Genomic DNA, 26,965 nt, shown 5'->3' with positions numbered 1-26,965 from the left:
TTTTAAAAACACAACCAACTCAAGAAACCTGACTCCCTCAAAGCCTCCCATGACATATCAGCTCCTCATTTTACGAAAGGGCCTGCTCCATACAGACCATTTCCATACTGATGGCTAATTTATAAGCATGTTGCCCATAAATCAAAGAGCATGCTCAATATAATCAAATATTTCTCCAGGTGTAATTAGTTAATGCTGGTAATTATGTTTAGTTATGAGACAGCAAGTGCTGTTTATACTTCCCAGATTATTTTCCTGTTATCATTGGGTGATTTTACTGAAGCAGACCCAGGACAATTTAGAGCAGGTCTGTGCTGCCCAGGGTTTCTCAGGTGAGTCTGGGAGCTGAGAAGAAGCTGGGGATTGCACGATGCAGCAGAATTACCAGGAGCAAGGGATGCAGCTTGCATAAAGAGACCCAAGAGTTTCATGGCTTTGAAAATGAGGCCCCAAGTTACCTGTGCACAAAAGACCTGCACTCACAGCCCCCAGAAAGGCCCCAGGGAGCCACAGCAAAACTTGCACACATCTATTGCTCTGGGTATAATGAGCTGTTCGAATGGTTTACTAGTCCTGAAGTAGGTGTTCATCATGACAAATTATTTGGGAGCACAAACCAAGAAGTATTCCCAATTGCAGACACCTGGAGTCCCTGGATAAGGTTCTCATCCAGGAAAAGGACATTTTCATCAGTTACCCAGGTCTGAGTGCTTCAGTGTGAACGCGGAATGTCCCAGTAAGATAACCAGCATTTCATTAGAGTTCTGCTTTTCATAAGCGGTCACACTTCACAACTGAGACGTCCTCAGTCTTCCTAAAAATCACTAAAAGTTGCAAAACCTTGAGCCTCACCTCCTGCTGCTAACAAACAAGGAGAAGCATTGTCCACTGCAATACAGGGAAGTGCTGCAGGAGGTCTTGTGAACAGACCTATCAAATTTATTTATAGGCTCATTTGCTGGTGTCAGCTTTTTCTCCTAACAGATTAAATTTCACCCTCAAATAGATGTTTGTGACACACAGATGCAATTTTTTTCACTAGGTAGAGTGAAAAATAAACCAAAACCCAGCTTTTTTGAGGACTGTGTTTACTTAGGAAACATTTGACTCACTCTTTAAATACCTCAAATGATACCATTATTGTCTGTACGTTTTATCCCTTTGACTTCTCTGTCCTAGTCTTATTTTGAAGATTCTGCTGTCCTTAGGTTTTCCTGCTGGAATAGCCCTCGACTGAAATCCTGCCAGATGATTTAAATCCTCTTGTGGCAACACTAGTGAAAGAAAAACACAGTATTGCCATTTCAGATAGCCACATCACTGCTGAATACGGAGCACTGCCACATCAAATAAGCTGCTCCTGAAGTGCAGCCAAAAATTCAGCTTCCCTCTGAAAACCAACAGAGGGAATACTGGAATGACTGGGTGTTTGTTCATTAATTTGAGAGGGAATTTGTCTGTGTACCTTTAGGAATAAATACACTCAGATATTAATAATTTTCAATGGGTTGGTACTACCTGGTGAATATTTGAATTTGAAACCTTGATAACGATTAAGACCTTGGTGAGAGACAATGACATTTTTGATTAGGCACTGTATTAAAGAAATATCCCAGTTCTTATGGCACACCCAATATAAATTCTCTACCTTTGCTCTCTGCCTTTTATGAAGATCAACAGTTTCACCCTTTGTAAGAAAACACTTACTATATATATATTCATTTCCTTCTAGAGATAGTTATGGAAGTCTGAAAATTCATTTGCTCCAAGAAATTCTTCTATTATATTACTCAGTCATTTTAATTGCAAATTTTAAGCTGATCCACTATATACATCTAATTATCTTTAAATGAAAAATACTTGTAATTCTAGTGCAGAAAATTACTATTTCTGTTTAATGGAAGCCTGTAATCAGTATGATTTACTTTCTTTCTCCTAAAAAACTTCAGTAGCTGTGAAGTGAATAAAAGAAATGGGAAATGGCTTAAAAATAACTCTAACACAGCTGAAATCAATGGAGTGTATTTAAAACCTCTGATTTTGAAGGACAAATATTTGAAAGCTGTAGGTCTTGGTGATCAAGACACAATCCCTTCACGTATTAATCTTGGAACTATCCCATGTGTCTATACCAATTTGATGGGTTTTACTTGGGTTTAGTGACTTTGGTGACTTGGGCAGGGAGGAACACCACCAGAATATCAAAAAGAAACAGGACAAAGCATCATGGAATCCTTATCATGATAGCATTAAGGAACTCAAAAACACAGATGACCTCTGAGAGAAGTTGCTCCATCTTTCTCCATGGAGTAGTCATGTAATTTGCCTGAAACATAATTTAAAAAATTAAAACAAGTCTGTTTTTTTTTTTTTTTTGTTTTGTTTGTTTGTTTGTTTGTTTGTTTGTTTGGGGGGTTTTGGTAATTTACTATTAAAAATAGGTATATTATGATTCAAAAAATACAGAAGTTTAATGACAAGCCACATCTCTGTTCTCATTTACTGCTAAATCAAAATTCACACTTGCTGGAATGACACAGAAAAATTTATCCTGGCCCTTGAATTACAGCACCTTCAGTTTTAACCTTCTGGGAAGAGCAAGAAGCAAACATACAGAGATCCGTATGAAAAGCACAGGGAATTCAGCTCCAGCAGGAAACTCCCCAGGCAGGCTGATTCTAGTAAATAACATCTTTAGATGCCTGAAACATTGCTCATACAGTAAGACTTTGCCGTATCAACATAGTCAAAAGCATCTTGGCTTTATTCTACTATTTCTCGATATTCTACAGCTATTTGACCTATTTCCAGACTCTTCTCATAAGGTTACATGGAATTATTTGAACATAGTGGGGGTCTGGGGGTTTTTGTGGAGGGTTTCTTTTTGTTTAATTGGTTTTGTTTTGTTTGGAGTTTTTTTGTTGTTGTTGTTGTTGTTTGTTTTGGTTTTTTGTTTAATTTGGGGGTTTTTTTTTGGTTGGTTTTTTTTTGTGTTGGGTATAGGTTTCAGGGGATTTTCTTGCGTGTGTGTTCTGGGGTTTTGGGTTTGTCTTTTGTTTTGTTTTGGTACTTTTGGGTTGGTTTTGGTTTTTCATTTGGGGTTTTTGTTTATTTGTTTGGTTTGGGGAGTTTTTTGTTTGTTTTTTACTTGTTTGTTAGTTTTTTGGTTGGTTGCTTGCTTTGTTACCCAGGTAGAAAAATGAATGGTACTGCACAAATGTACAGAGGAATCAAACACTGGCAAAAAAATGACTTTCCTGCATGTACCCAAACTTTGCACAGCTCATGTCTGTAAAAGAAAGCAGAGGAAAGGAGCAGCAGGAGCTTTAAGGAGCTGCTCTCTGTCAAAAACCTGGGGCAAAACTCAGCTGGTGGAGGACAGAGATGCTCCAAAATTCTGGCTCCCAACCAGAAGCAAGCAGGGCTGCTTTTAAAAACAGCAACTGCTGGCAGCAAGGTATGAAAACAAAGTTTCATACCTTAAGTTGCTTTTACATCTCTGGCTCATTTCCTGAGACTCTGCTGTCTCTATTTCCACAAAGATGGTCTGCCATTTTACTTTTTCCTGCAGGACTGAACTAAAGAAGTTAATCTGTGCAAGATCTGTCTTCCATTCTATATTTACTCTGAGAGTAATTAGTGTCCACTTAAGGTCTTTTTACAATTTGAGATGTAAAATGCTAAGGAGGACAAAAAGACTGATATGTTACATCAGCTTTTCCCAAAGAAGACAGGTAAAAATTATGGATATTTAAATATAGTTCACTTTTATGTAGAGTTTAAGACAAGTCATTTTTATCTGAAAGAGGAAAGAGAAATTAATTTAAACTGTTTGAAGAACTGAGTAAATTAATGTGTAGTTTTTTGAACACTACCCTTCCTTGAGTTTATGCAGACAGGGAATATAATGCACGGAGACACTCTCTCAAAGTTCTATTATTTACAAGTTTTAATAGATGCAGCTTTTCAAATACTATTTAGGGACAAGACACTAAAATATACTGAAAAGGGGAGCTAGAGGAAAAAAAGGACAGCTCCTCCTCTTCCTCTGGCAGCAGAGACTCTGCAAATAGAACACAAATGGAAGTCAGGGTCCCACATCAAATTAACTCACAATTCTTGTTTCCCACTGGACAATTCTGACTCTGACATATATAAAATTGATTAGAGATCTGTTTTCACAAAAATTCTCCTATATGGTCTCAACTGCCAGCACGTGCTTTGATTCTTTCATGTTCCAAAGGACATGTGATCTTTTTTTTTTTTTCCTTTGCGTGTATGTGTTTCTTGTTTTGTTTGCTTGCTTGTTCGTTTGTTTTCAAGTTCCTAAGGATGGAAAAGCAGAGAAAACAAACAAGTTTCACTAATGGGCAGCAACGACCTCTCCCTGTGGCCTAAGTTAGCAGACCAGTGCCTCAAACTACCAAGATGTGCTGTTCATCACAGCCCATTCCAGAGAGGTGCTTCTCTTCCTGCGGGATAAATTAGAACCTGACTAATGTTGCCTAACACGAAATCACATTCCCTCCTCTCTTTCTTGCATGAGACATGCTCTAGTGCCCAATGAGTTCACTGGATCTTTACACATGGCCATCAAATAAGCTGAAAACTTTTGTGGATATTGACTGAGGTAAATAATTTTCTAAGCCAGTTCAATTAAATCATGCGCCAGACTGTTTTTTTGAAGGCTAATGAGACTGGTGAGATCTGCATGCATTGCTGATCCAGCATTCTGTGTAATTTTATAGCATATAACATATTAATTCACTTCAAAATTATGTTAAAAAATTACTTTTTTCCTTCACCTTTTTTCCCCCCGAATGACTTTTAAACTTTGACTTTCATGAACTAAACCTTAAATGATCTCTCACCTGACTACACGACTGGTTCCAAGATTTACAGTCCCCTAATTTCCCACATTAGTTTGGAATAATTATGGAGCAGACCAGACCAAGGCATCTGGAATTCCTTGGAAATTCCTTTCCTGGAAATTACTGCAAAGGAGGAGGCCATGGAACCATGAAGGGTTAAGGGTTTTCAGACCTCAGCCCAGCACAGTGCAATACCTGTACACACTCTTGGGTCTAAGAGTGTGGAACTTCCCCAATTTCCCCCATCCCTCATTTCAGAGCAGAGTCTCTCCTGCTTACCCTTTTCTTTGGAAGAAATGCAGGCCCTGGAATTTAGACTACAATAATTTGGATTCTTCTCCAAGATCTTTATAACAGATTCATCGCCTCTTGCTCAAATTACCATTTTTCACTCTCCATCAGCTCAAGCAGCGCGGTTACAACGCAGATTTTTCTCCCACACAGTGAAAACTAGAAACAGCTGGATATGTTCAACTAGTTGGTTCAGAAACTTCATCAGGGAAAGCTTTTCCCTTTTTCCTACACACTTCAAAAGGCAGACAGAAGAGCTCTTCCTGACACACACTGGAAGTAGTGGATAGAGAGATATGGATAAAGGAGAACAAAGAGTTGAGCCCTAACCTTCACTGTCTCCAAGAAGCACATTAAAAAGTGAACTATTCCCCCCACGTCTTCAAGGATTTTGAATTTCTGCCATTATATGAATTATCCTGAATTATAACAGCTTATAAGGAGCTAAATAACACTGAAATATTGACCAGTATTACTTTGCTTGCCACTTGGTTCTACAAGGGGTGAGAGTGAGGAGGTGACTGACGTTATCCCAGTTTTTTTCCTTAATTATTCCCCCAGGACACCTCTTCTTCTAGCCACTGGCACAGCTAATCACCCCAAGTTCTCATCGGCTGCGGTTTGCACTAATTCGCCATCTCTCACTCTGGCTTTCAGAAATGGGATAGTAGCTTTCCAAATGCTGTTGCAGAGCCCTGCACAGTGCTCTTGCTTCATTTTGATCATTAATGTCCTTTTGTGTCTCCATTTTCTCTCTCTCTCCTACCACGTCCCACACATGTCACCCCTCTGTGTTTTCAAAGCTCTTTGAAGCAGATCTTAATGAATCATCAATTACTCAGTAACAAAAAGTCCAGCAGAACCTTCCATGTATTTGAAAATTTGTCACCAAAGCACTCTGTGTTTCATTCTCTCCCACGTTGCCTTTTAGCTTTGGAAAGATGGATTTAAGAGGTCCAACAAAGCTGCTTTTCATCTTCTCTGAACCCATCCTTAAAGCTCTCTGTGTCACACCATACCCCTGACCTTTACTTATATCAGGGGATTGCTGTAACCACTTTGACCATCACAACCCTATTTTATCAGAAATGAGAATTTCAGAATTTTCCATTCTGTGCTCAGGCAGCATTTTTTCTTATCCTGAAGCTACAATGTTTGGGAATTCTTCCTTTTTTTTTTTTTTTTTTGTATGGTTGGCTAATACAATCCATGGTGTCAGCCAATAATGTCTCCTAGATGCTGTGAGAGCAGAATCAGACAAATTTACTTAACCATGGTCTTCAAAGAACTGCCATGAAAGATTTTGCCATACCCCTGGCACAAGAATTCAATATACATCCTTATAAAAAGAGAAACAGATAAACTACTCACCCCAATTATTGCTCTTAATGCTTGCAAGGCAGTTTCATGGTCAAGATCAGAGACTGTATGAGCAGCAGTGGGATTTTTGCACAACAAGGCTTCAAGCCAATGGATAAAAAATAAAACACATTCCTGTTCTTGCACCTGCAGCAGCTCCTCACTTCTTGCAGGACTCAAGAGGGGCTGCACATGCAGGAACACAGTGGCATGAAAAATCTGTTTTACATTTGAGACGTGCACCAGGTAAAGGAAGGAAACCTTATGAAAGGAAGCAAAGTATATCAGTTCTTCTCTCTTTCCTTCATTCTCTTTGTTGAGACCATCCACGTGGCAGGACCAACGTGGGATCTAAGGACTGGTGATCCTTGTTATCTTTCTCTCCCTGCCACCTTTATGTCTCCCTTCTCCTGCTTTGTCTGGGCATGGTTACCCTATACTACCCCTTACTCCATACCAAAGTTTACTAAGAGGATTGGGAGCTTGTCATTTATAATTGTAATTGTAAAAGCTGAGATCTTAGTACCTGAAGTTTGTTGCTGGAGCTTGTAAAATTTAAGAGCTTGTTAACCACAGCTTTTGAGAGTTAATAGTGGCTAACTGCTGGAGTTCAGGCAACTAGATAACAAAGCATAAGAATTGGTGTTTCTTTTCAGCCTGATGAGAATTTATAATGAGCATCTTGCCCTCTACCAAATGGGTCAAGACATTTGGGACTCTCTCTCTCTGGGAGGGTGTCCTGGTGTGTAAGCATGTTCAGAAATCCGAGCGTGGATCCTGAACACAGTCCTCGGCTGAGGATTTGGGTGATAAGAGTGCAATGTTTACATCTCAGGGTGCACCTTCCAGAAGCACAACACTGCAAGGTTGTGCCTTCTTCTACTTCTAAGTTCTACTGAGCACTCTCAATCTCCAGTGAAGGCAATCAAAGGCAATGAAAGCTGTCTGGCTTATTGGAGCGACACATTTTCACTTTTCGAGCAAAAGAAACATTTCATACCAAACACAGCTCATGATCAACGGTCAGTAATCAAGACCTTTCTATTCACACATATTTTTATTTCTCTGCTTATGCAGGTTGCCATATACTGATCAGCTGTGTTTACACACTGCCTTCATTAATAAACCAGTGAAGGGTACATTCATTTTACTAGCTAATTTGCTTAAAACTGATTTCCTGAGGCCAAGCCAGTGAACTGAAGCGCCTAAAGTTTTTGTGAAAAATATAAAACCATTTTCCATTAGTTTTAAAGATCAGCTGCTTTATTATACAAAATACCTCATTTTTTACCTTAGTCAAGAAATAGGGAGGTTTTAAATTAGATAATTAATTATTAGAAAATGTCTGTTCCTCCCTCAGAGTGTAACCAAAATGAATCACCAATTCAGTTCATTTTAACTTCTTCCCTCAACACTCAGCAGAGTTGTTAAACTCTTGCATGATCACTGAATCTCAAATCTATAAACCTCATCATCTCAGCAGGAGGTTTTCATCTGAGATCTCTTGTGCCAAATCCAGAATTCATTTTAAAATTCAGGCTCATAACTTCATTCCAATGTGTTTGAAAAAAGCCATGGTTTTCTGTCACAATCTGGAAATTGGACATTTCTATTACCATGTCTAGGAGGAAAACGTGCAAGACGAGTCTTTACATATTGCCACTCATTTCTTTTTCTACTTGGATTTCATAAACAAAATAAAGTTAATAATGCAAGTAAATCTTTGGTTTGGGGTTCTTACTGGCAGCCAACACAACTGCAAGACCATAAAGTGAAAACTGCAAAATTAAAAAAAAACAGAGCACTGAAAGTCACAGCCTGTTTTTTTATGTTGCTTAGTCTATTTTATTAATGATAAGCAACAATTACAAAGTAAATGAGCAAACAAAACCAAAAAACACCAGATGCATCCTGCATGTATTAGAATTTATTTTGCCAGCATCTAAATAAAACACAACCCTATTCCTTCCAGTGAAAGGAGAGACTGTTCTGCAGTATGGAATTGAACAGTGCTGTAACTCACACAGATATAAGGGTGATGAGGGGCACGAGACTTCATCCTCACCCCCAGTGAGGGTCATATTTACAGAGATAAATAATTACTCTGATCCTCCTGCCACGCACTGCTGTCTCTGTCTCCTCAGTCTCACCCTTCTATAGGGATTTAGGATTGAAGATTTCTCCTCAATCTGGCCCTGCAATGACACAGCCACAGATCTCTCTGTTTGCAGGGCAGGAGATCCAGTCTCCAACAGCACCAGGCTCCCCCTGACCTCATACCCATTTAAACAGCCCTTTCCTAAACTGGGGATCAAAAAAACTTAACATCCATGCTCTCACAGGGAGAGAGATAAATTCCTCCAAAGGCAGGGCTTGCCATTTCTTGTTGCTTCTGGGTCCTTTTGGTTTATTTCCCACTTTTGGGGTTTTTTTCCTCTCTTAGTGGCACTGCTGCCCTTGAGGCCATCCCTGGCCACCTGTCAGGGGCACCTCGTTCAGGGCACCATGATGTGAAACAAAGGAAGCCCCAGACAGGACCCACTTGATACAAAACTCCAGAGTGGCATGACTGACCATCTACTGCCCTCTGAGTCCCAGCAGTACAACCAGGATTTGTGTCTGTCCCCCTGTCCATCCCTGAGACATGTCTGTCCACGGGGATGTGGGAGCAGTGACAATGAGTTGGGAAGGGATGAAAGTTTGACAAGAAAGTCTCACAGATATGTGTGCCTGGCAGAAAGATTTTTAAATGTAGAGGCTGATGAAGGAATAGAGATGGAAGCAAGTTTTGATATAGAAGAAAAGAATTGCTGAGCCAGTCTCACTGGATAACCAAGGAGGCAAAGGGTGTGTTGCTTAGAAGGGGTTTTTATGGCTTAGAGCAAAGGATAAACCCACCCCAAACAAGAAGATGTTTTTACCCAGCAGAAAGAGAGCACAGGCAAACAAGGCAGCAAATGTGGCAAGTAGAAAAAAGGTCTCAGAATTTCCCACTGCAAGAAAACTGAAAAACAACTTCTAGCTTAAACTGTAATGTACTGACTGTTAGTGATTGGAGAACAGTAACATGAATATGGTAATTACAGGAGTTATGATAGGCTGTAGATAATAGTTAAGGTGTAGATTGGTTCTGCTGTATGGAGATGCTCAGCAAAGAAAAGTCTATAATGCATTGTCGCCAAAAGAAAAGTCTATAATGCACTGTAACCAAACCCAAAGGGTCTCCAGGCCTGCCTGCAGCTGGAGCTGACAGCTGTGGGCACAGCTCTGTCACCCACAGCCCTGGGCTGCTGTAACCTCTTGGATGGAATAAACTGCATTTTGGAGAGCCCCTGCAGTCCCACATCCCGCATTTCAGCTCTTGCCCAGCCCCTGCCCCAGCCCAGACACAGACACCCTCTGCTGTCCCAGAGCCTGCAGCCGCCTCTCCCCAGCACACCAGGTGGCTCAGGGTGGTTTAACCCCTGCTGACAGCCCCAGGCCCCTCCATCCCACACCAGGAATGAGCTCCTGGCTTTCCCAGCAAGGCTGGCCAGCCTGGAGCTTCCCCTTCAGCTGACCAGGGATTTATTGGAATATGGGTGCAACTTCCACCTTTGTTTGGCCACCAGGGTCATCCCTGGGTGTCCCAGAGGTGACAGATGTCTCACCCTGCACAGGAACTGCCCAGGTCCCAGCATCCTTGGATGAAATCCATCCTGTCCATCCTATCCCACTGACCTGGGGGAGGTTGTACTCATTTCCCTTTTTCCCCCCTTTCCTTAGTCCCCTGCAGCTGCAAAAGTAGAGGTGGAGATGAGATGTGACATCAGAAATTATGAATTTCCAAGTTCCTACATCATGGACATTTCCACCCACAGCTCATTTGGGGGTGCTCCCTTACATTTCCCTCCTGTCTCACAGCACAGGACTGGAGCTGTTGGCAAAAGTAAACAGCCACCTGCAACACCTACACTTGAAAGACAGAGGTGTTCATTTTGGGGATAAATAATGTTACCCAACTGGCACATTGCAAAAGGGTGACCTCGCCATTCTGTATTAAAAAAAAAAATTTGAATTTATTATAATTTTACATAATTGCTGTCAGCAATTCAGATTAAGGGCCCCAGACCAGATCATAAAGAGACTCCCAGTGGTTAAGGCATGACACACCTAATTCAGTGCTGGCAGTCTTTATCTGTTTTTGACTGAAGAACAGGAATCCAAACCAAGGAATGTAATTTAACGAGCAAAAATTTCAGAGAGGTTTTAGCCCACTCTCCAGTAGGCCGTTATACAGTTATCTTTTCCCAAAGGTTCTTTGAAACCATAAAATCCTAAATTATGTCTATAATAATAAAAAACTGTACATCTGATCTGAAGATTTAATTATTTAGTTTAGACATAGAGTGACAGCTTGCAATATAGATAATAGTGTTGGCAAAGCTGCAGACATTAATCTAGAGGCAGCTTCAGTGTAAATCTGTTCTGGCTGCATTCAATAGAGGTGTCATTGCATTTTTAAAATCAAGAGAAGCCACAAAAATCCGTATTTCTCAAAAAGTTAAATCTGAAAAGCAACCTACTTTCAACGTCGAGTTTGGATTAACATCTATCAGGGCCCTTGGTCTTTGAACCACCAACTGAAAAATCAAAAATCCTGAAGTTCAATAGAGTTCAAAATGGGAAACGAGAAAAAAAAATAAACCAAAGAAAAAGAAAGAGAGATAAAATAATAAACCAGAGAAAAGCAGTGGGTTAAGGTATAATATAAATCCAAACCTGAAAAAACTTTCAAATAACATCATATTTTACACAGTGAAGCTTTTTGTCTACATTTCCTGCCCTAAGTGTACTGCAGCTGAACCTGTCTCCAATTCTTAGCCAATATGATTTGTAATGTGGCTAATTATCAGAACTATTAGAAAGCTTTCAATTAATGGAAGAGTCCCATGAAAAGTGAAAAATTCCATGTAAAGCCTTTGTGCAAAGGGAGAAATCAGGATTTCATTAAAACCTCGGGCCTGAAGAAACAAAACATCCAGCCAAAGAGAAGAAAATTGCACCACTTTCTACAAAAGTAGATTAATAAATAAGTAAAATAAGTAAATATAGAATTAACTTTTTTTTTTGCTCTGCCAGACAGCAGTACATGCAGTCAAAAAATTCAGGGTAGTTAGTGATAAACAATCTAGGTCACTACACAAATACCAAGGATAAATGCAGTTATTTTTAATGCAGGGGAATGTTCCCAGACAATTTTTTGACAGCCTGAGACAGCTGTACTGAATGCAGAAACCTGTTTTGTCTACAAACATCGCCACCACTTTTCACTTTTTGGTGAACACTTGCAGAATGTAAATACTGGATGAAGATATGTCCTGTGTTAGTGCTTACAGATATGTTAGGAAAAGGCAAAAGCCAAAAAAAGAGAAATAAGTGTGGTAGTACAGCAGCAACCCCTTCCTCCCCAGTTAATACATTCTTGTACAATTCCTGCCACTGACATTTTCAACCAGACTCCCCATGAAGTCTGACAGGACCACGTGGGGACACAGCTGTACTGCCTCAAGGACAACATTGCCACCACACCATAAACTCCAAAGAAATGTAATTTCTTCAAATTCCTCATTTTCAGCAGGAGAATTTGGAGTCTGTTATATCTTAAAGGGCATCAAGATTAAATACTCTCCCTTTTCACCCAGACAGAAGAAACAGGAATTCCTCAATCACTGGTGGAATGATGCCCACCCCTCAGGCTGCTCCCTGAAGCATAAACCCTGGGTAAGGCCAAAGAGCAGGGGCGATTCAGGGAGGGTAGGAGGCAAAAGAGGTTGGTATTTTATTTTTTAAACTACATCAGCTTTGAAGAAGCACCTTCCATAAGGCCAGTTTCAACAGATGCACACTCTAGCCTGTAATCTACTAGAACAGCAAATTTGTGTCTTTTATGTTGTTCTTTTTCAAAGAACATATGTACTATCTCTAAAATCTTCAGTAATCTTACTTCTCTATCTTAACAGAAAAATAGGGCCGAGAAAAAACAAGCTCCTTCCACAGCTGCTTTTCCTACAGAAAATTTGTTCTGCGACCCTACATGAAAGGCTTTTAAAAATTAGCCCAACTGTTACAAGATACCTAGACCATGTTGTAAACAGGCCAGGCATTTTCAATTTCAATTGTAAAAGCTTCTTGCACCTCATTTTGAAAACGAAAAAGAAATGAGAATCTCCTGCATGCATGGTAATAAAGTGAGAATAACACTGAATGACATCAACTGAGAGCTCTCCTTAAGCAGCATTTCCAGATGATTCCCTGTTTTTTTGAGATCTCTGAAAATCTTTGGGTAAGTATTTCCAGTGTACCAACAGTTCTTTCACACACACACACAATGAAATGGATGTTCAAGCAGCTGCTGTGTCTGCAGCACTGGAGCTGGCACTACAGGAGACTCAAAATATGGCTTTTATCAGGCATAAGTCATCAAAACTCATAATTTCTCTTAAAAGCAGATGCATTTTTCTACTTCATGTATCGACCTTTGTTCTCAGACTTCAGAGATGGAAGGTACAGACACGTCAGGGATAAGAGATGTGTGTCAACAACAGGAAAAATCTTGATGTGACACAGGGGACAAAAAACTGCTATGAAAGATGCTAGCACAAGGCTTCAGGATTATTATTAGAGCATTAACAGAGTGAAAGGGTGGTTTCCTGAAACTCAGAAATCATTAAAAGTATATGTTTTTGCTGCAATTCTTGAGCTCTGCAAATGGTGCTCCTCTAGATTAAAAAAGATTAAAAATTATAATTACATACCAGCGATTTTTATTCCAGTGAAGTTGGAAGTTGCCAGTTTTGGAATATTCCTCCTTCCTTCCTCTACCTCAAAAGGAAACGTTTAGATAGAATTTAAAATTCTGTTCAGATTTTTCTACAAGTATAATTCTCTAACCAGAATTCATCTGGAAAAGAAACCAATGTGCCCATCGTTAATTGTTCATTACTCTCTATGGGAAATTAAAAAAAACCAAAAAAACACAAAACCTCAAGAATTTGTTTATCAAAAATCCCAAACAATCAAGCGGCAGGCTAATTGGTCAAAATTAGTCAGTCAGGAATTTCAGACATTTTGAAGAGTCTTCTCTTTTTCCTCCTGAAGTAACTGAAGCATACAATGCTTTTACCCATTTTGCCTTCTCTCTTTCTTCCTGCTCAGCCTTCAGCTGGTCTGAATGAAGCAGCATCAACTCCCTGGTAGTTTTAAAGCAGATTTCTTGCTTGGAATTAAGCCAGAGTAGGATTTCTAAGGCAGGCAGATCCTCCTGTTTCCACTGAGTGCACGTGGGGAGCTTCTGAGCCTCGCCTGCTCTGTGTGGCCCAGGGGTGATCTTTATCCACAAGATAAATATTTGCTACAAAATAATTAGGGAAGAAAAAAAAACCCTGTAATTTGTCCTCAACAAAATAAGCTATCGGGATCGTCTAGTTAATCAACACTGGATCTGCCCCAGGATGGTGAGATGGCCACTTTGGACTGGGAGATGGCCAGGAAAATGTGGAATTTGCTCCTCTGCCCTCATCCATGCCAAGGCAAAGCAGACAGGAATGCAAGGGATGCTCATGGATCTGACTTCTGCGCGTTTCCACAGGGGGGAATACACAGCTATACTCGAGGAAAGGGGAAATTTGGCAGCTTGTGTCTTAGAGTTGGTCCAGAAACGTATTTCTTGGCAAAAAAAGTGCGTAAAACTTGCACTGAGAAAACGATCCATAACTCACCCCTGAAGGAATCAGCTGTGGACACATCCAGTGTTCAACATCCCTGTCCATGTCACTTGCTTCTCCCTCATTGTCCCCATCTCCCTTCCTTGCACCATCACTGGGACTGGCCTGCTCCTGCCTTAAGCCATTCCCAAAAGGCAAACTACCAGAGAAATTGACTGTTCTGTGTAAGAATACCACCAGTGCTGGAATTAGGGGAAAACCAGCGGCAGAGAAACTAGATGGGCTTTGGCCAAACTATCAAATCTTACAGAGTTGTTCATCTCAGCTTTGTCTTGCAGTAAAAAAACCAAAACTTTAGAGGCTTGGGAAGTTTCCTACAGACCAGATACTTGTTTCACCCCTCCCTGACCAAACTGCTCTGACCCACAAGTCGGAGCTGCACCTCTTAGCACAGCTTCACTTTTACCCACACTCAGCATTTTGGCTTCAAGCTGACAGAGAGTAGCTTTATATGAATTATTAGGAAGAAATTGTTGCTTGGGAAGGTGAGCAAGCCCTGACACTCACCTGGCACTCAAGGTGCCCAGAGCAGCTGTGGCTGCCCTTGGATCCCTGGCAGCGTCCCCTGGACATTGGGGCTTGGAGCAGCCTGGCACAGTGAAAACTGTCCCTGCCATGGATGGGCTTTAAGGTCCCTCCCCAGCCCAAACCATTCTATTATTTTATAATTCTCTGTTCTTAAATTCACATTTTTATGAAATTATTCATCTGCACTGAAAGATATTGAGGCATATTAGAGCAATCACTGCTCTTGCTGTGTGAACCAATATAGATGTGGAACTAGCATTAAGTCAATATATATAGTCAATCACACTTTATTCCAGCTGACTTCCAAGCTCTTGTTCAGAATGTTGCTTTGATTTTTTTTCTTCCCCGATGGATTTCACAAAAGAAAGGATACATCTGACACTACATTCCCAGCTATGCCTGACATTGATTCAATTACCTCTTTTTTTTATTTCTTTATGACTTTAGTGACAGGTTGAACCACAAGACCCACATTTGGAGTAAGAGTTTAAGGTTAAGTAAAACTACCCCTAGGAAGGAACCAGAGCATTTTTGTAACTGTGCCACAATACAAAAATACAGCATTTCTAAGAGAAATTTCTGAAAGAATTTATATCCCTGAATAAGGATACCAGGTTGAAGAGAAGCCTGGTGAAGAAAGGCAAGGTGTCAGAATAGGATGGGCTTGATCACACCCAAGAAAATGAAAGTCATTATCAAAGTGGCTGATCTTTATCCTGAAGGGCTATCTTTAGGGAGTGCATCATTCTGTACAAGGTCTGAGGGTCAGGCATAAAAAAAGACATTAAAGAAATTACACAAAAGCATCATTAAAGAAACATATATAGCATGCACCATAGAAGGAAGCTACTAGGTCATTTCAGCTACTTCCCATGACAGCAGCACATCATTTCCCCATCCACACTGTACATTATTCACAATATCAAGCTAATCTTCTCTTAAAATTGTTCAAATAAATAGAACTGCATGGTTTTAAAATAGTGCTGGAATGATATCTGAAAGCAATCAGCTAGTGGGTCTTAGTCTTTAACCTAGAAAAGACCTTGCAAAGCAATCCCATGCAATTCCTCACACAAGCAAGGAATCTGACAAGTTACATTGCATGTAATAATTTCTCCATCTCTACTTCAGAAGCCTGAGCTGCAAAAGGAGTGAAAAACACCCAAAGAAAAAAACCCTGGCAAACAAATTAAAGCAGGATGGTCTAAAGAACTATAATACAGAGTAAACAGGAAGGAAACTTGTATTTCCAGGGCTGGTTGTCTGCAATGACACCCAGCAGTGATAGAAGCTCTCCTACATGAGGGAGAGACAGACATGAAAGATGTAAAAAATGCTAAACATAAAATAAATCTAACTTTTTTTTTCTATTTTTTGTGCCTCCACTTGGCCCATGCAAGTCTTATCTGTAAGTATTTCTCGTGTGATCTGTTGTAGCTTCACTGTTGCAGAAACCTAAGACATGGGTAATCAGATGCCAGAAATTACTGTTATTTATGCTCTGCTGTCACAGCTCTCCATAATTATGCAGGTTGACACAGCATCTTGACAATGATAGGGAAAAAAAGCAGCTTTTGCAGAGATTTTTTTTTCAGCCTCCCTACACAGAATCTCAGCAAATAAAATTGCTGCAGCTAAAAATTAGCAATGCAGTCATCTCCTTCATGTTTGGTTTGGTTTTTTTTTTTTTTTTTGGCCTGTCAAGAAGTTACTATTGTGCAAGTACTCAAAGACATGAATAAAATGGTCTCTATGTCTAAATGGTAGCTTTATCCTACAGTATGGCCATAATCTGACTATGCAAAAATAAATGCCTTGCGTTGTTCAGAATTGAAAATAATCAAAGAAAAAATTACTTGCAAGGGGTGAGGGGCAAGAATGAGAGAAGATTATTTGCAAAATGCTGAGAAAACATCCTGCTTTGCATTAAAATTAAAAATTTGGAACTGTGGGGTTCAAATCCATAGTGTGAAGCACTTAACAGTCACCTGAGCTCGTGCTGTCCCAGGTGTACAAGCTACACTCCAGAGTGAGCTTGTTCACTGGTTAAACTGCTGTGTGTACAGAATTGCAATGTTCTGATAGAGCACTTGGGATTAGGAAATTTCTCCATCAGCTTTAATGAAGAGCCATCACTTGATGCAGAAACTGCACCCTGGGGGTGGGGTTATGCCTCTGCATCTGACCCCACTCTCCCACACACCACCTGGGAGAGGAGGTAGCAGAAAAATCCCACTTCAAAACCTCCCACCTCCTCTGGGGGAGGCTTTGCTCCCCTCCCTGTCCCCTGTGGCCTCCAGGGTCACAAAAAACCCACAAATCTGAGGCACAATTTTCTCTCACATCATGAGATTCCTGCTGGGATGTGCCAAGCTCCTGCCCTGGCTCTGCTGAAAGAGTGCTGATCTTCTTGAGCCTCCTTATCCATCTGCTGCTCCTCCCTGCTGTCATCTGCACGGTTCAGCTTGCTGCTTTAAATACTGCGCCTGAAATCCTGACTCCTAAAACCCAGGACTTGTTGTTCTGCTGCCGGAGTTGGGAGAGCTGAGATAATCCAGGATTCTCCACTTAAGCAGCGTAGGCAGAAGGATGGCTTGGCTGAGCAGGAATATTCTCTTGGAAGTAAGGCAGTAAAGGAAGGTGTGTGCCCAGCGTGAGCAGGGCCAGGTCGCATGGGAAGAACACAGAGATACTGCTGCCCGTGGAGGGAGAAAATTGTATGGCCAAAGCTCAAATGGAGTTGGTGCTGCAAGAGCTGTGGAGCACAATAAAAAGAGATTTTCTGAATAAAATAATGGCAGTAGGCAGTGCAAAAATAACATTGGCCTGTTCCAGGAAGAGAATGGTCCCCTCACAGACAGGGATAGGGACAAGGCTGAGGTGTTCAGTGTATTCTTTGCCTCCTTCTTTGACACAGATGGACCAAGAGGGTGCTGGTGCCCTGAGGTGGAGGACCATGACTGTGAGGATGAACAACCCCCAGTTAACCCCAGTCTGCTACTCCAGATGAATCCCTACAAATCTATGGGGCCTGATGGGATTAACCCAAGAATCCTCAAACAGCTGCTGATGTCATCACAACACCTCTCCTGATGATTCTTGGATGGTCTTGGGAGTCCAGAGAAGTCCGCCAGACGACTGGAAGCTGGAAAACATTGTCTCAGTTTTGACATTGTCTCGGTTTTCTCCTTCTCTCTCAAGGACAGCAAGAAGAAGGACCCTAGAAACTACAGGTCTGTCAGTCTCACTTCAGAGCCTGGTAAAGGTATGGAGAAGATTATTCTGGGAGGTATTGAAAAACACCTGGAGGACAAATCACTGGTCACAGTCAGCACAGCTTCATGAAGGCAAAGTCCTGCTTGTCAAACCTGACTTCCTTTCAAGGTGACCCACTCAGTGAAACAAGAGAAACCACCTGATGGAATCTTTCTGGATTTCAGGAAACCTTTCCATACTGTCTCTTACAGGGTTGTTCTGGATAAACTGTGCATGCCACAGCTGGATAAACACATAATGAGATGGATGAGCTGCTGGGTGACAGCAGCACAAAGGGTGACAGTGACTGGGGTGACATCAGACTGGGAACCTGTCACTAGTGAGGTTCTGCAGGGCTCTATCCTCGGCCCTGTGCTCCTCAACATCCTCAGGAATTATCTGAATGCAGGACTGGAAGGGATCCTGAGCAAGTTCACAGATGATACAAAACTGAGGGGAGCTGTCGACTCCCTCGAGGGCAGGAGGCCCTGCAGAGAGGCCATGACAAACGAGAGGCCTGGGCCAGCTCCAACTGTGCGAGGTTCAGTAAGGGAAGGTTTGGGATTTTGCCATGGACAGACTGGGGAATGAGAGGCTGGGAAGCAGCCAGGGAAAGGGACAGGGGTCCTGGTTGGTGGCAATGCCCTGGAGCCAGCAGGGACATCCCTGTCCTGGGGACACCAGGCCCAGCATGGCCGGCCGGGCCAGGCAGGGATTGTCCTGCTCTGCTCTGGGCCGGGGCGGCCTCACCTGGAATATTGGTGCAGTTCTGGCATCACAGGGTTAAAAGGGTGTTAAATTGTCAGAGAAAGTGTCAGAGAGAGTGCAGAGGAGGCCATGGGGGTGGTGAGTAGTGTGGAGGGGCCGTGTGAGGAGGGCTGAGGGCGCTGGGTGTGTTCAGCTGGAGAAGGCGAGGCTGAGGGCAGACCCACCACAGTTACAGCTGCCCATGAGAGGAAGAGGAAGGGCAGCTCTGATCATCTCTGATCCCTGATCCCTGATCTCTGATCTCTGATCCCTGATTCCTGATCTCTGATCTCTGCTCCTGACAGTGGCAGGACCTGAGGGAAGGGCTGGAGGGATTTGGGATGGAGCTCAGGGAAAGGTTCTTCCCCAGAGGGTGCTGGGCACTGCCCAGGCTTCCCAAGGCTGCCAGAGCTCCAGGAGAGTTTGGACAACACTCCAGGGATGCCCAGGGTGGGATTTTGAGGTGTCTGTGCAAGGATAGGAGCTGGGCTGGATTGACCTTGTGGGTCCCTTCCAGCTCAGCTTACTCTGTGGTTGTGTCAGTATTTACTTGGCCATTTTCAAACAACTTCACCAAATCTATATCTATATCTAATCTATATCTATATCATCTGTATCTATCTATATCTACCTAGATCTATATCTACGTATGAATCATAATATGTAAGACTTATGGACATAAGTCTTTTATATACAAGCCACAAAACCCCCTTTTGCCCCTTATTAAAAAGATGTGTGGAGTGACGAATATTATCAATAACCTCAAAAAATCCTAGACAGTGCTTTTGTGGCATATAACAAATTCTTACTTGAAATACAGAGCTGAGCATCAAGAACTCATGGGATGGTTAGGTCTTAGCTAACATTTCCTAAACTTCTAAGTATCAGACCAGATGTGAGGCACATAAGTGGCTGCAATTCCTCCGTGTGGTCTCTGGAGTGTAGATATACCCAAATTATACCCAAAGTGCAGTATGTTTGCTCATAGCTGCTATACATTATGCAAAATTAAGATGTTTTTATGTGTGTTTCATATGATACCACATTCACACACACACACCCCACACATATAGTTATTAGCTGGATTAGCTAGAGACTTTATTAGATAATTATGGTCTGCTTAATTTCTCAGCTTTCGGAACTTAAAATAGGAAAACACCCCCAGTGTGATGAAAGGTAACACAGCTTGCTGATTAGAGGGAAGAAAAACCCACACAAACAAATGAATCAAAAACCCCACAAGTACGTTAAAGTATATTCCCTGACCAGCAAGACTGAGATTTGATAAAACCTCAAAGCACGAAGGTGTGGTGCAGGCTCTCTGCCTCCAGATTCCTGGGATACAGCTGCTCATTCAATCCCTGCCTTCAGAGCAGCAGACCCCACAGCTGTGGGTCCAAACTGGCTCTGGACAGATCCTTGCTTTGTTCCCACAATATGAATGGCAAAAAAGCTGTTCTACCATCTACACGGTTTGTTAGAAAATCAGCCATACCCTGCTGTCACTACATGTGGTGAGTTGTTCTCCCTCAAACTTAAGATCCAAGTTTCCTATAAATAGGGAAACTTAGACCCATTATTCCTTAGACTGACATAACACACTGAATTTAGGTTGAATTTTCCTTTCCCCTAGGTTGTGTTCTGAAATTTAAATGCAAAATGTGCTTTGGCCCTCCAATATAAAACAGCATTTTCCAGAGGTTTTGATTGTGCAGATGTTAATGTTCTTACAACCCTTCTTTGGACTTGAATCTTTTGACTCATCTTTTATTTTCTAACGCATCATCTGATTAAGCTTTCACTGTATTTTGACTGCGAAGCTTTTCTGAAACTTAAATTAATAGCTGTCTGTTGTTCAACCCGTATTTATTAAACTCAAGCTGAATTCAGGTATGCTACAACAATGCCCAATGTCATAGAATCACATAAATGGCTTGGGTTGGGAGGGACCTTAAAGGCGTCACAGTGCCACCCCCTGCCATGGCAGGGACACCTTCCACTGTCCCAGGCTGCTCCAAACCCCAATGTCCAACCCGTTCCTGGACAATTCCAGGGATCCAGGGGCAGCCACAGCTTCTCTGGGAACCCTGTGCCAGGGCCTGCCCACCCTCCCAGGGAACAATTTTTTCATCACATCTAATCTCACTTGTAATACAGCACCAACCATCCATTATTTCAGAAATCTGTGGCTTGCCTAAGTTTGAGACGTTTCAGAGACTAAGGTGAAAACAGTAACACGCCAGCTCCTATGTGACTCACAATAAAGTTGAGAATAACAGAGATTCATCTCTGATTCTTGCAGTTTCTTAAACACAGATTCCCCAGGTACCTTCACTTAGGCTGAAGGGGTTTCTGGCTGAGAGTTTGTTGTAGGGGCATATGCTGCATAAACAGCTAATTTAAGGCATAGAAATCTTAATTAAAAGTTACTGTCCTTTGAAATAACTTCCAGAACGGATCATTTCCTTGATTTTCAGCTGGGTGGTAATTGAAAAAATGTGGAGGAGGGAAGATAAGACAGTGACCCTTTCCCCCTATGGTACCATTGATACACAACCTTCTATGAATGAAAAGAGACATAAAGGATAAGGACATAAAGGGCAGTGAAATAGGAGGCTGGGCATGTGAAAAAAAAAAACCCAACTAATACCACCAGAATGATTAATTCCAGTTATAATAATGCATGGCTTGACATCAAATTTTGTCCTAGGCTGACCAGACACGTACAGAATACAACAGTATATCCACTATATGCTTTCTGGAGGCTATACGAGCAGTCATGGAAAATCAATTTGAATACAAATGTAATTTGTTAAAAGAACAGTGAAAATCATTATGCAGGGTCACACTGTCAGCACTTTGTACAGAAGCAGATGCTGCCCAAAGATGCAAAGGCATTCAGTAAAACAGAAGAACCTTGGTCTTTAAAAGCCCCTGTGATCTTTTCAGCCTTTCAGTATAGATAGATGAGAACAAAGCTACAGTTTACCTCTCTTGTTTCTCATCACTTTTGCTCCTTGCAGCTGATTCCAGCTGCAGAAAGGGGCTTTATAGAAACTTCTAAGCCTCAGAGAGAGTGAAGGTTCCCACTGTAATGGAGAAAAAGCAACATCTTTGAAACACTTCCTTCAAAGTTCCAGAGTTTTTCGCTCAGGCTGACAGGATACAGTAATAAAATAACAAATTAGACTTGCCTGTTTTCAGCAATGTCAATATCATTTTTAGTCAAACCACACTTAAAAATTCAGCAGACAGCTAAGTGGAGAAGCATGCTACAACCCAGGGAGCAGCTTCACTATAAAGACAACTCAAATGGTAATTTTTCAGAAAGTCCTGTTGCAAAAATGTTTATCATGAAAGTGTGGGATGCACTGATCTGCTGTGCACCTACAGTCCCATTACTGCTGTTGATCAGCTTACACCATGGCCAGAAGTGCATCTCAGAACTAAAACAGCCATCACTTTTACATCATGCTTTCCTTTCATCTGATCCCAATCTTCACTGACTTCATAAAGCTGTTGGGGATGAAAAAAAAACCTAAAAACCCACGCAGTGGCACTCATGAACCTGTATTACTGCAGGTGGGATGCACTGTGCTTCTTCCTCCTGAAATAATCTCTGGTAGTCTCTGTAGTCACTCTGGTAGTTACTGTCTGTCCACGCACAGTAAACCACCAGAGTGCCTGGTATTCGCATTCCACCAAGGAACAGCAACAGCAGCAAATGTAAAAGCTTACCGCTGTTTTTAAATATGCATAAAAAGGGCATTGCTTATTAAAAATGCACCTGCATCTTTCTTGCAACCTAAGGGCTGGAAGTCACTGCACCCTTGAAGGCTGGTTTCATCATGTGCTTGCATATAAACACATCTCTGAAGATCAGGCTCCTGTTACAGTGCATGAGATTGCAAATTCATCAGACTGGCCAGGAAGAAGAAAATGACAGTTTCCCATTGAGATGGCTTTTTCATCCATTAGTATCTTTCAATCTCTCTCACCCTTCTCTCATCCTTAAAATCAACAACAGCAGCAAAAAGACAGGAAGAACCTCACCCCAAACTTGCTGACATACTGTCTATTTGTTCCAAACACAAAAAGTAAAAGGGGTTTTTAAGACATCATGAATAAACAGGATTTTGACCTCCACCATTACTTTGCAGAACTCCATCAAAAAGAGCAGTTGGTGTTTTTCTTTAACAGTAGGCTTGAAATGCAGGTCAGTAATGAAGTATATGACTTCACTTTGATCTGCTCTTGGAATTTACCCTGAGAGAGAGTTGGGAACCAGCCATTGCACAGATGACATTTCCACTGGTTTTCATTCTACACCATTATGAGAATGGACTCATAGTAGTGCTGGGACAAGTTCTGCACTGTTCAAAACCTGATTTTGAAAGAGCTTTGGTTACTTACAGTGCTTGGAGTCATTGCAACTTTGAGAGGATCTATTAAAAGTAAATGTTATGACAGCCACCCAAATTAACCCACTAAATCAGACTTGTCAAGCAGCATTTTGCTCCATTTCAGCTCCAAAAATCACTCAGTATAATGTTCTTCTGTTTCTTTCTGAGAGCCAAGGACAAACCTTTAACTGAACAATCACAGCTTAAGCAATCACAGAACAAATGGATTTTTTTTCCTTCCTATTTCACTTCTGCTAGAAAATCTATTAAGTTCCCTCTGTTCTGAAGTTACCTGAAAACATGGCAGAACTGTACACTTTAATGAGAAAACATCACAGATGTGAGCTATCAGAAGTTCCAAGGAAGCCTGGTGCAAAGCATTTATGACAAGTCCAGACTTCATGGCAGATACAGTTATCTTCTGCTGAAAAAAAAGAGACTTTGGGGAATAAGCTGCAGGTACAAGGACATATTGCATAAGCTATCACATGCTCAACTGTGTGAATGCTACCGGATTTTGAGAAGCCGCCGTGCTGAATAATTTAAGGGCTAATAAAATATTCAGTTTTTACTGATACACTGGTTTCATTTTGAAACCAAAAAAAAAAAAACAAAAAAAAAGGAAAGAAAAGTTAATAATGAGGGGAAGAGGTCTAAAAGTCAGCGGGAATATTCTGGTACTCATTAGAACAACAGTTGCTCTACCAAGCAGGGGATGGAGGGGTCTCCACGCCGGGTGGGATCACACAGAGACGCGGAACAGCCGCGGCACAGGACGCGGCTCGGAGCTCGCAGAGGACGAGGAGAACCCTCGGGGGGCTGTGGGCAAGAGGAGGAGACCCAGGGGGTTCCCGGAGCCGAGCCCAGCGCCTTCCCCGGGAGCGGGACGGCCGGGATGGGCAGGACAGGACGCGACGGGACGGGACGGGCAGGGAGTGCTCCCCCACCGCCCCGGGCAGCCCCCCGAGCCTTCTGCGGAGGGGGCACCGTGCCCGCAGCCCCACCATCAGCTCCTCGCACCACGAGCTCAGACAACTTTTCAATGCCAGGAGGGTAAACCCCTGCAAGAAGTGATTAATATAAAGAGAACTCCCAAGAGAGCTAAAGTTGTCTCTCTGGGGTAGGGTTGACGTTTTCTTCTTCCCGAAGGTTTTTTGTTTTGGTAGGGGTTCTTTTTGGTTTGTTTGTTTTGTTTTGTTTTGGAAGGGGGTGAGACACCGAGAAGGCGCCGCGGGTGTTTTAGGATGGAGAAGACCTAATTAGAGGGAGGCAGCCAAAGGGTCGCCTGGCAAGAACTGCTCGCCGCTGCCGAGATGCTCAAGCTCCTGAATGTGTTTGCAAACTGTTCCGCGGTTTGCTGGGTCTCCGGCTCGGAGCTAGCAGCCTCCAAATTACAATGAAGACCGGTGGCTGGAGAGGGGTGGGGGAGGAAGGGAAAAGCGGTGCGGACAGCTCTGCGGATATTAAATCTTCCCAGCCGCTCATTCTGGATTACATTTAATCTCTCACGGCATTTCTTTCCCCTCTAATTAAGCACAGTTTCAAAACGGAACGAGTCTGAGGATGGATCGTCCGCCGGCTTCTATTTCAAACGCAGAGATAAGTATTATTATTTTTTTTTCTTCTTTCCTTATGCATAAAGAGAAAAGGAGAGCCCAGACAGCGGCACCCTGCCGAGAGCCACCTCCCGGTCCCCCGCGCACTTGGACTCCGACTTTGCGGGAGCTCCGGCGCGACCCCGACCCTCCATCCCCGGTCCGTCCCCGCCGTCCTCCGGCCCCTCACCTCGGGCGGGGCGCGGCGCCGCCAGGCTCCCGCAGAGCGCCAGCCAGGCCAGCACCGCGCGGCTCATCCTCCTCCTCCTCCTCCTGTTCTCGCTCCTGCTCTCCTCCGCCTCAGCCGAGGGATGCGAGCGCCGGGCGCTGGCGGTGCCTCCTCCCGGCGAGGCGATGCGAGGCGCGGCGAGGATGCGCAGGTCCCTCCCGCGGAGCGTCTCCCGGCCGAGCGCAGCCCCCGCCGCTCCGCTGCCACCGCCCTTACGCGCGGCGCGGAGCCCGTCCCGCCGCCCGCCCGCTCTGCGCGCCCGCCAGGTGCCGCCGCGCCTCCAGCATGGCCCGGCCGCCGCCTCCGAGCCGTGTCCCGCCGCCTCCTCTCCTCCCCCTCTTTCTCCTCTCTGCCTTCCTCCTCCTCCTCCCTCCTCCTCCTCCTCCTCCTCCTGCCGCCGCTGCCCTGCCCGCCCCGCGCGGATCCCGGGGGCGGTGCCGCTGGACACACCCCGGCCCCGCCCCGCCCCGGCCGCGCCCCCGGGATGCGGAGGGTGCGGGATGGAGCATCCTCACCGGGCCGGGACCCCGCGATGCGGATGCTCCATCCCTCACCCTCCGCACCGCGGGGTCCCGGCCCCATACGGGAGCTCCATCCCGCACCCTCCGCATCGCGGGGTCCGGGCCCCGTGTGAGAGCTTCACCCCGCACCGAGCCGGGACCCCGCGGTCCCCGGCTGATGCCGGGGATGCTCCCGCAGCGCTCCGGTGTGCGTGGACGGCTGGAGCAGGTCTGCGTGTCCGGGGTTCCTGTCCCGCTGCAAATCGCATGTCCTGGGCTAGTTTGGTTTTGGGTGGGTGCCTGCTGTCGTCTCTCAGGGAGAGGACGCTGTTCACGAAGGTGTTTTACCCTCCGCGGAGGAATTCTGCCCTCCACAAACTTCTCTGTCTTGTAGGTGCTGTCCAAGCCCTGCGCTCTGCCGAGTGCTGCCTCGGTTTAAAATCCCTCCTGAGCATCCTCACAGGGAACTCGCACGGGATCACAGGATTATGGCATGGTTTGGGTTGGAAGGGACCTCAGAGCTCACCACATCCCAACAGGATGAAGGACACCTTCCACCAGACCAGGAGATGCAAAGATCCGTTCTTCCACCTCCCTCCCTCCTCAGGTAGGATGCCATCCTGCCCAAAACTGGAAGGGAGTCAAAGCAAGAGTGAAAGATGCAGAGATATTTCAGAAGCAGCCCAAGGTAGAGGGTTGGAAGATCCCACATCAGACCACTACACCCTTTTTTTAAATTTTAATCTCTATTCCCTACCTGGGTATTTAGAGCCACAAGAGTGAAAAAGAGTATCAATTTCCTACTGGGGGTCAAAAGGCTCTCCGGGTATTTTATATCTGTAATTTGCATCCCGTCTACATGCCTTCACGGCGAAAGACCACATATAAATATTATATTAAGCTTTAATGCACTTGCCGAGTGAGAAGGATGAACTGAACAGCACTAGGCTGTTGAGAAGCGTTTCTGAAGATACAACCTGAAAGTCCGGGCTGCTTGCATGACAACGAGAAGAGACATAGTGAAATTAGGAGTGGAAACGACCCGTTAACTCGTCTGATCTCTTGGTTACTTTGGCTGGCACCTCGCAGCAGTTACAGCATTTCATTTTGCAAGCCCTTTTGTCTGGCATTAAATGCCTGCCAGTGACAGGGTGACAGCCCTTGCCTAAAGCTCTGGTTTTACATCAGAGCTCGCAATTAATCACATTTTTCTTTGACACTGGAAGTGTTTTGGTTTCAACACCTTACATTGTCAGCAAAGATTTGAAAGGACGAGCCTTTTTTTGCGCTGGTTAAACTACGAAATTAACAGAACAGACGCACCTTGATAAAGAGCGTTTCACACCCCCATAATCCCATGGCTTTTTCTGCTCGCACACAGCTCAGTGGTGCCCACACCAGGTGTGCCCTTCACCCATCAC

The 26,965-nt window shown here is 43.5% G+C and overlaps 1 protein-coding gene across 2 annotated transcripts in view; it reads right to left on the bottom strand.

The window, feature by feature from the left end:
* EDIL3 (EGF like repeats and discoidin domains 3) overlaps positions 1-25,290 on the bottom strand; it is a 239,395-nt gene extending 214,105 nt beyond the window's left edge. For both annotated transcript variants that reach the window (XM_030968997.1, XM_030968998.1), the window contains exon 1: positions 25,006-25,290. In XM_030968997.1, the coding sequence (XP_030824857.1) occupies positions 25,006-25,072 (67 nt within the window). In that variant the 5' untranslated portion in view covers positions 25,073-25,290. The remainder of the gene's footprint in view (positions 1-25,005) is intronic.
* Positions 25,291-26,965: the final 1,675 nt, after the last annotated feature.

This window comes from Camarhynchus parvulus, chromosome Z (genome assembly GCF_901933205.1).
Source record: "Camarhynchus parvulus chromosome Z, STF_HiC, whole genome shotgun sequence".
NCBI classification, from domain to species: domain Eukaryota; kingdom Metazoa; phylum Chordata; class Aves; order Passeriformes; family Thraupidae; genus Camarhynchus; species Camarhynchus parvulus.
Note: the sequence above shows the minus strand (reverse complement) of the source record. Positions and strands in the feature narration are given on the sequence as shown.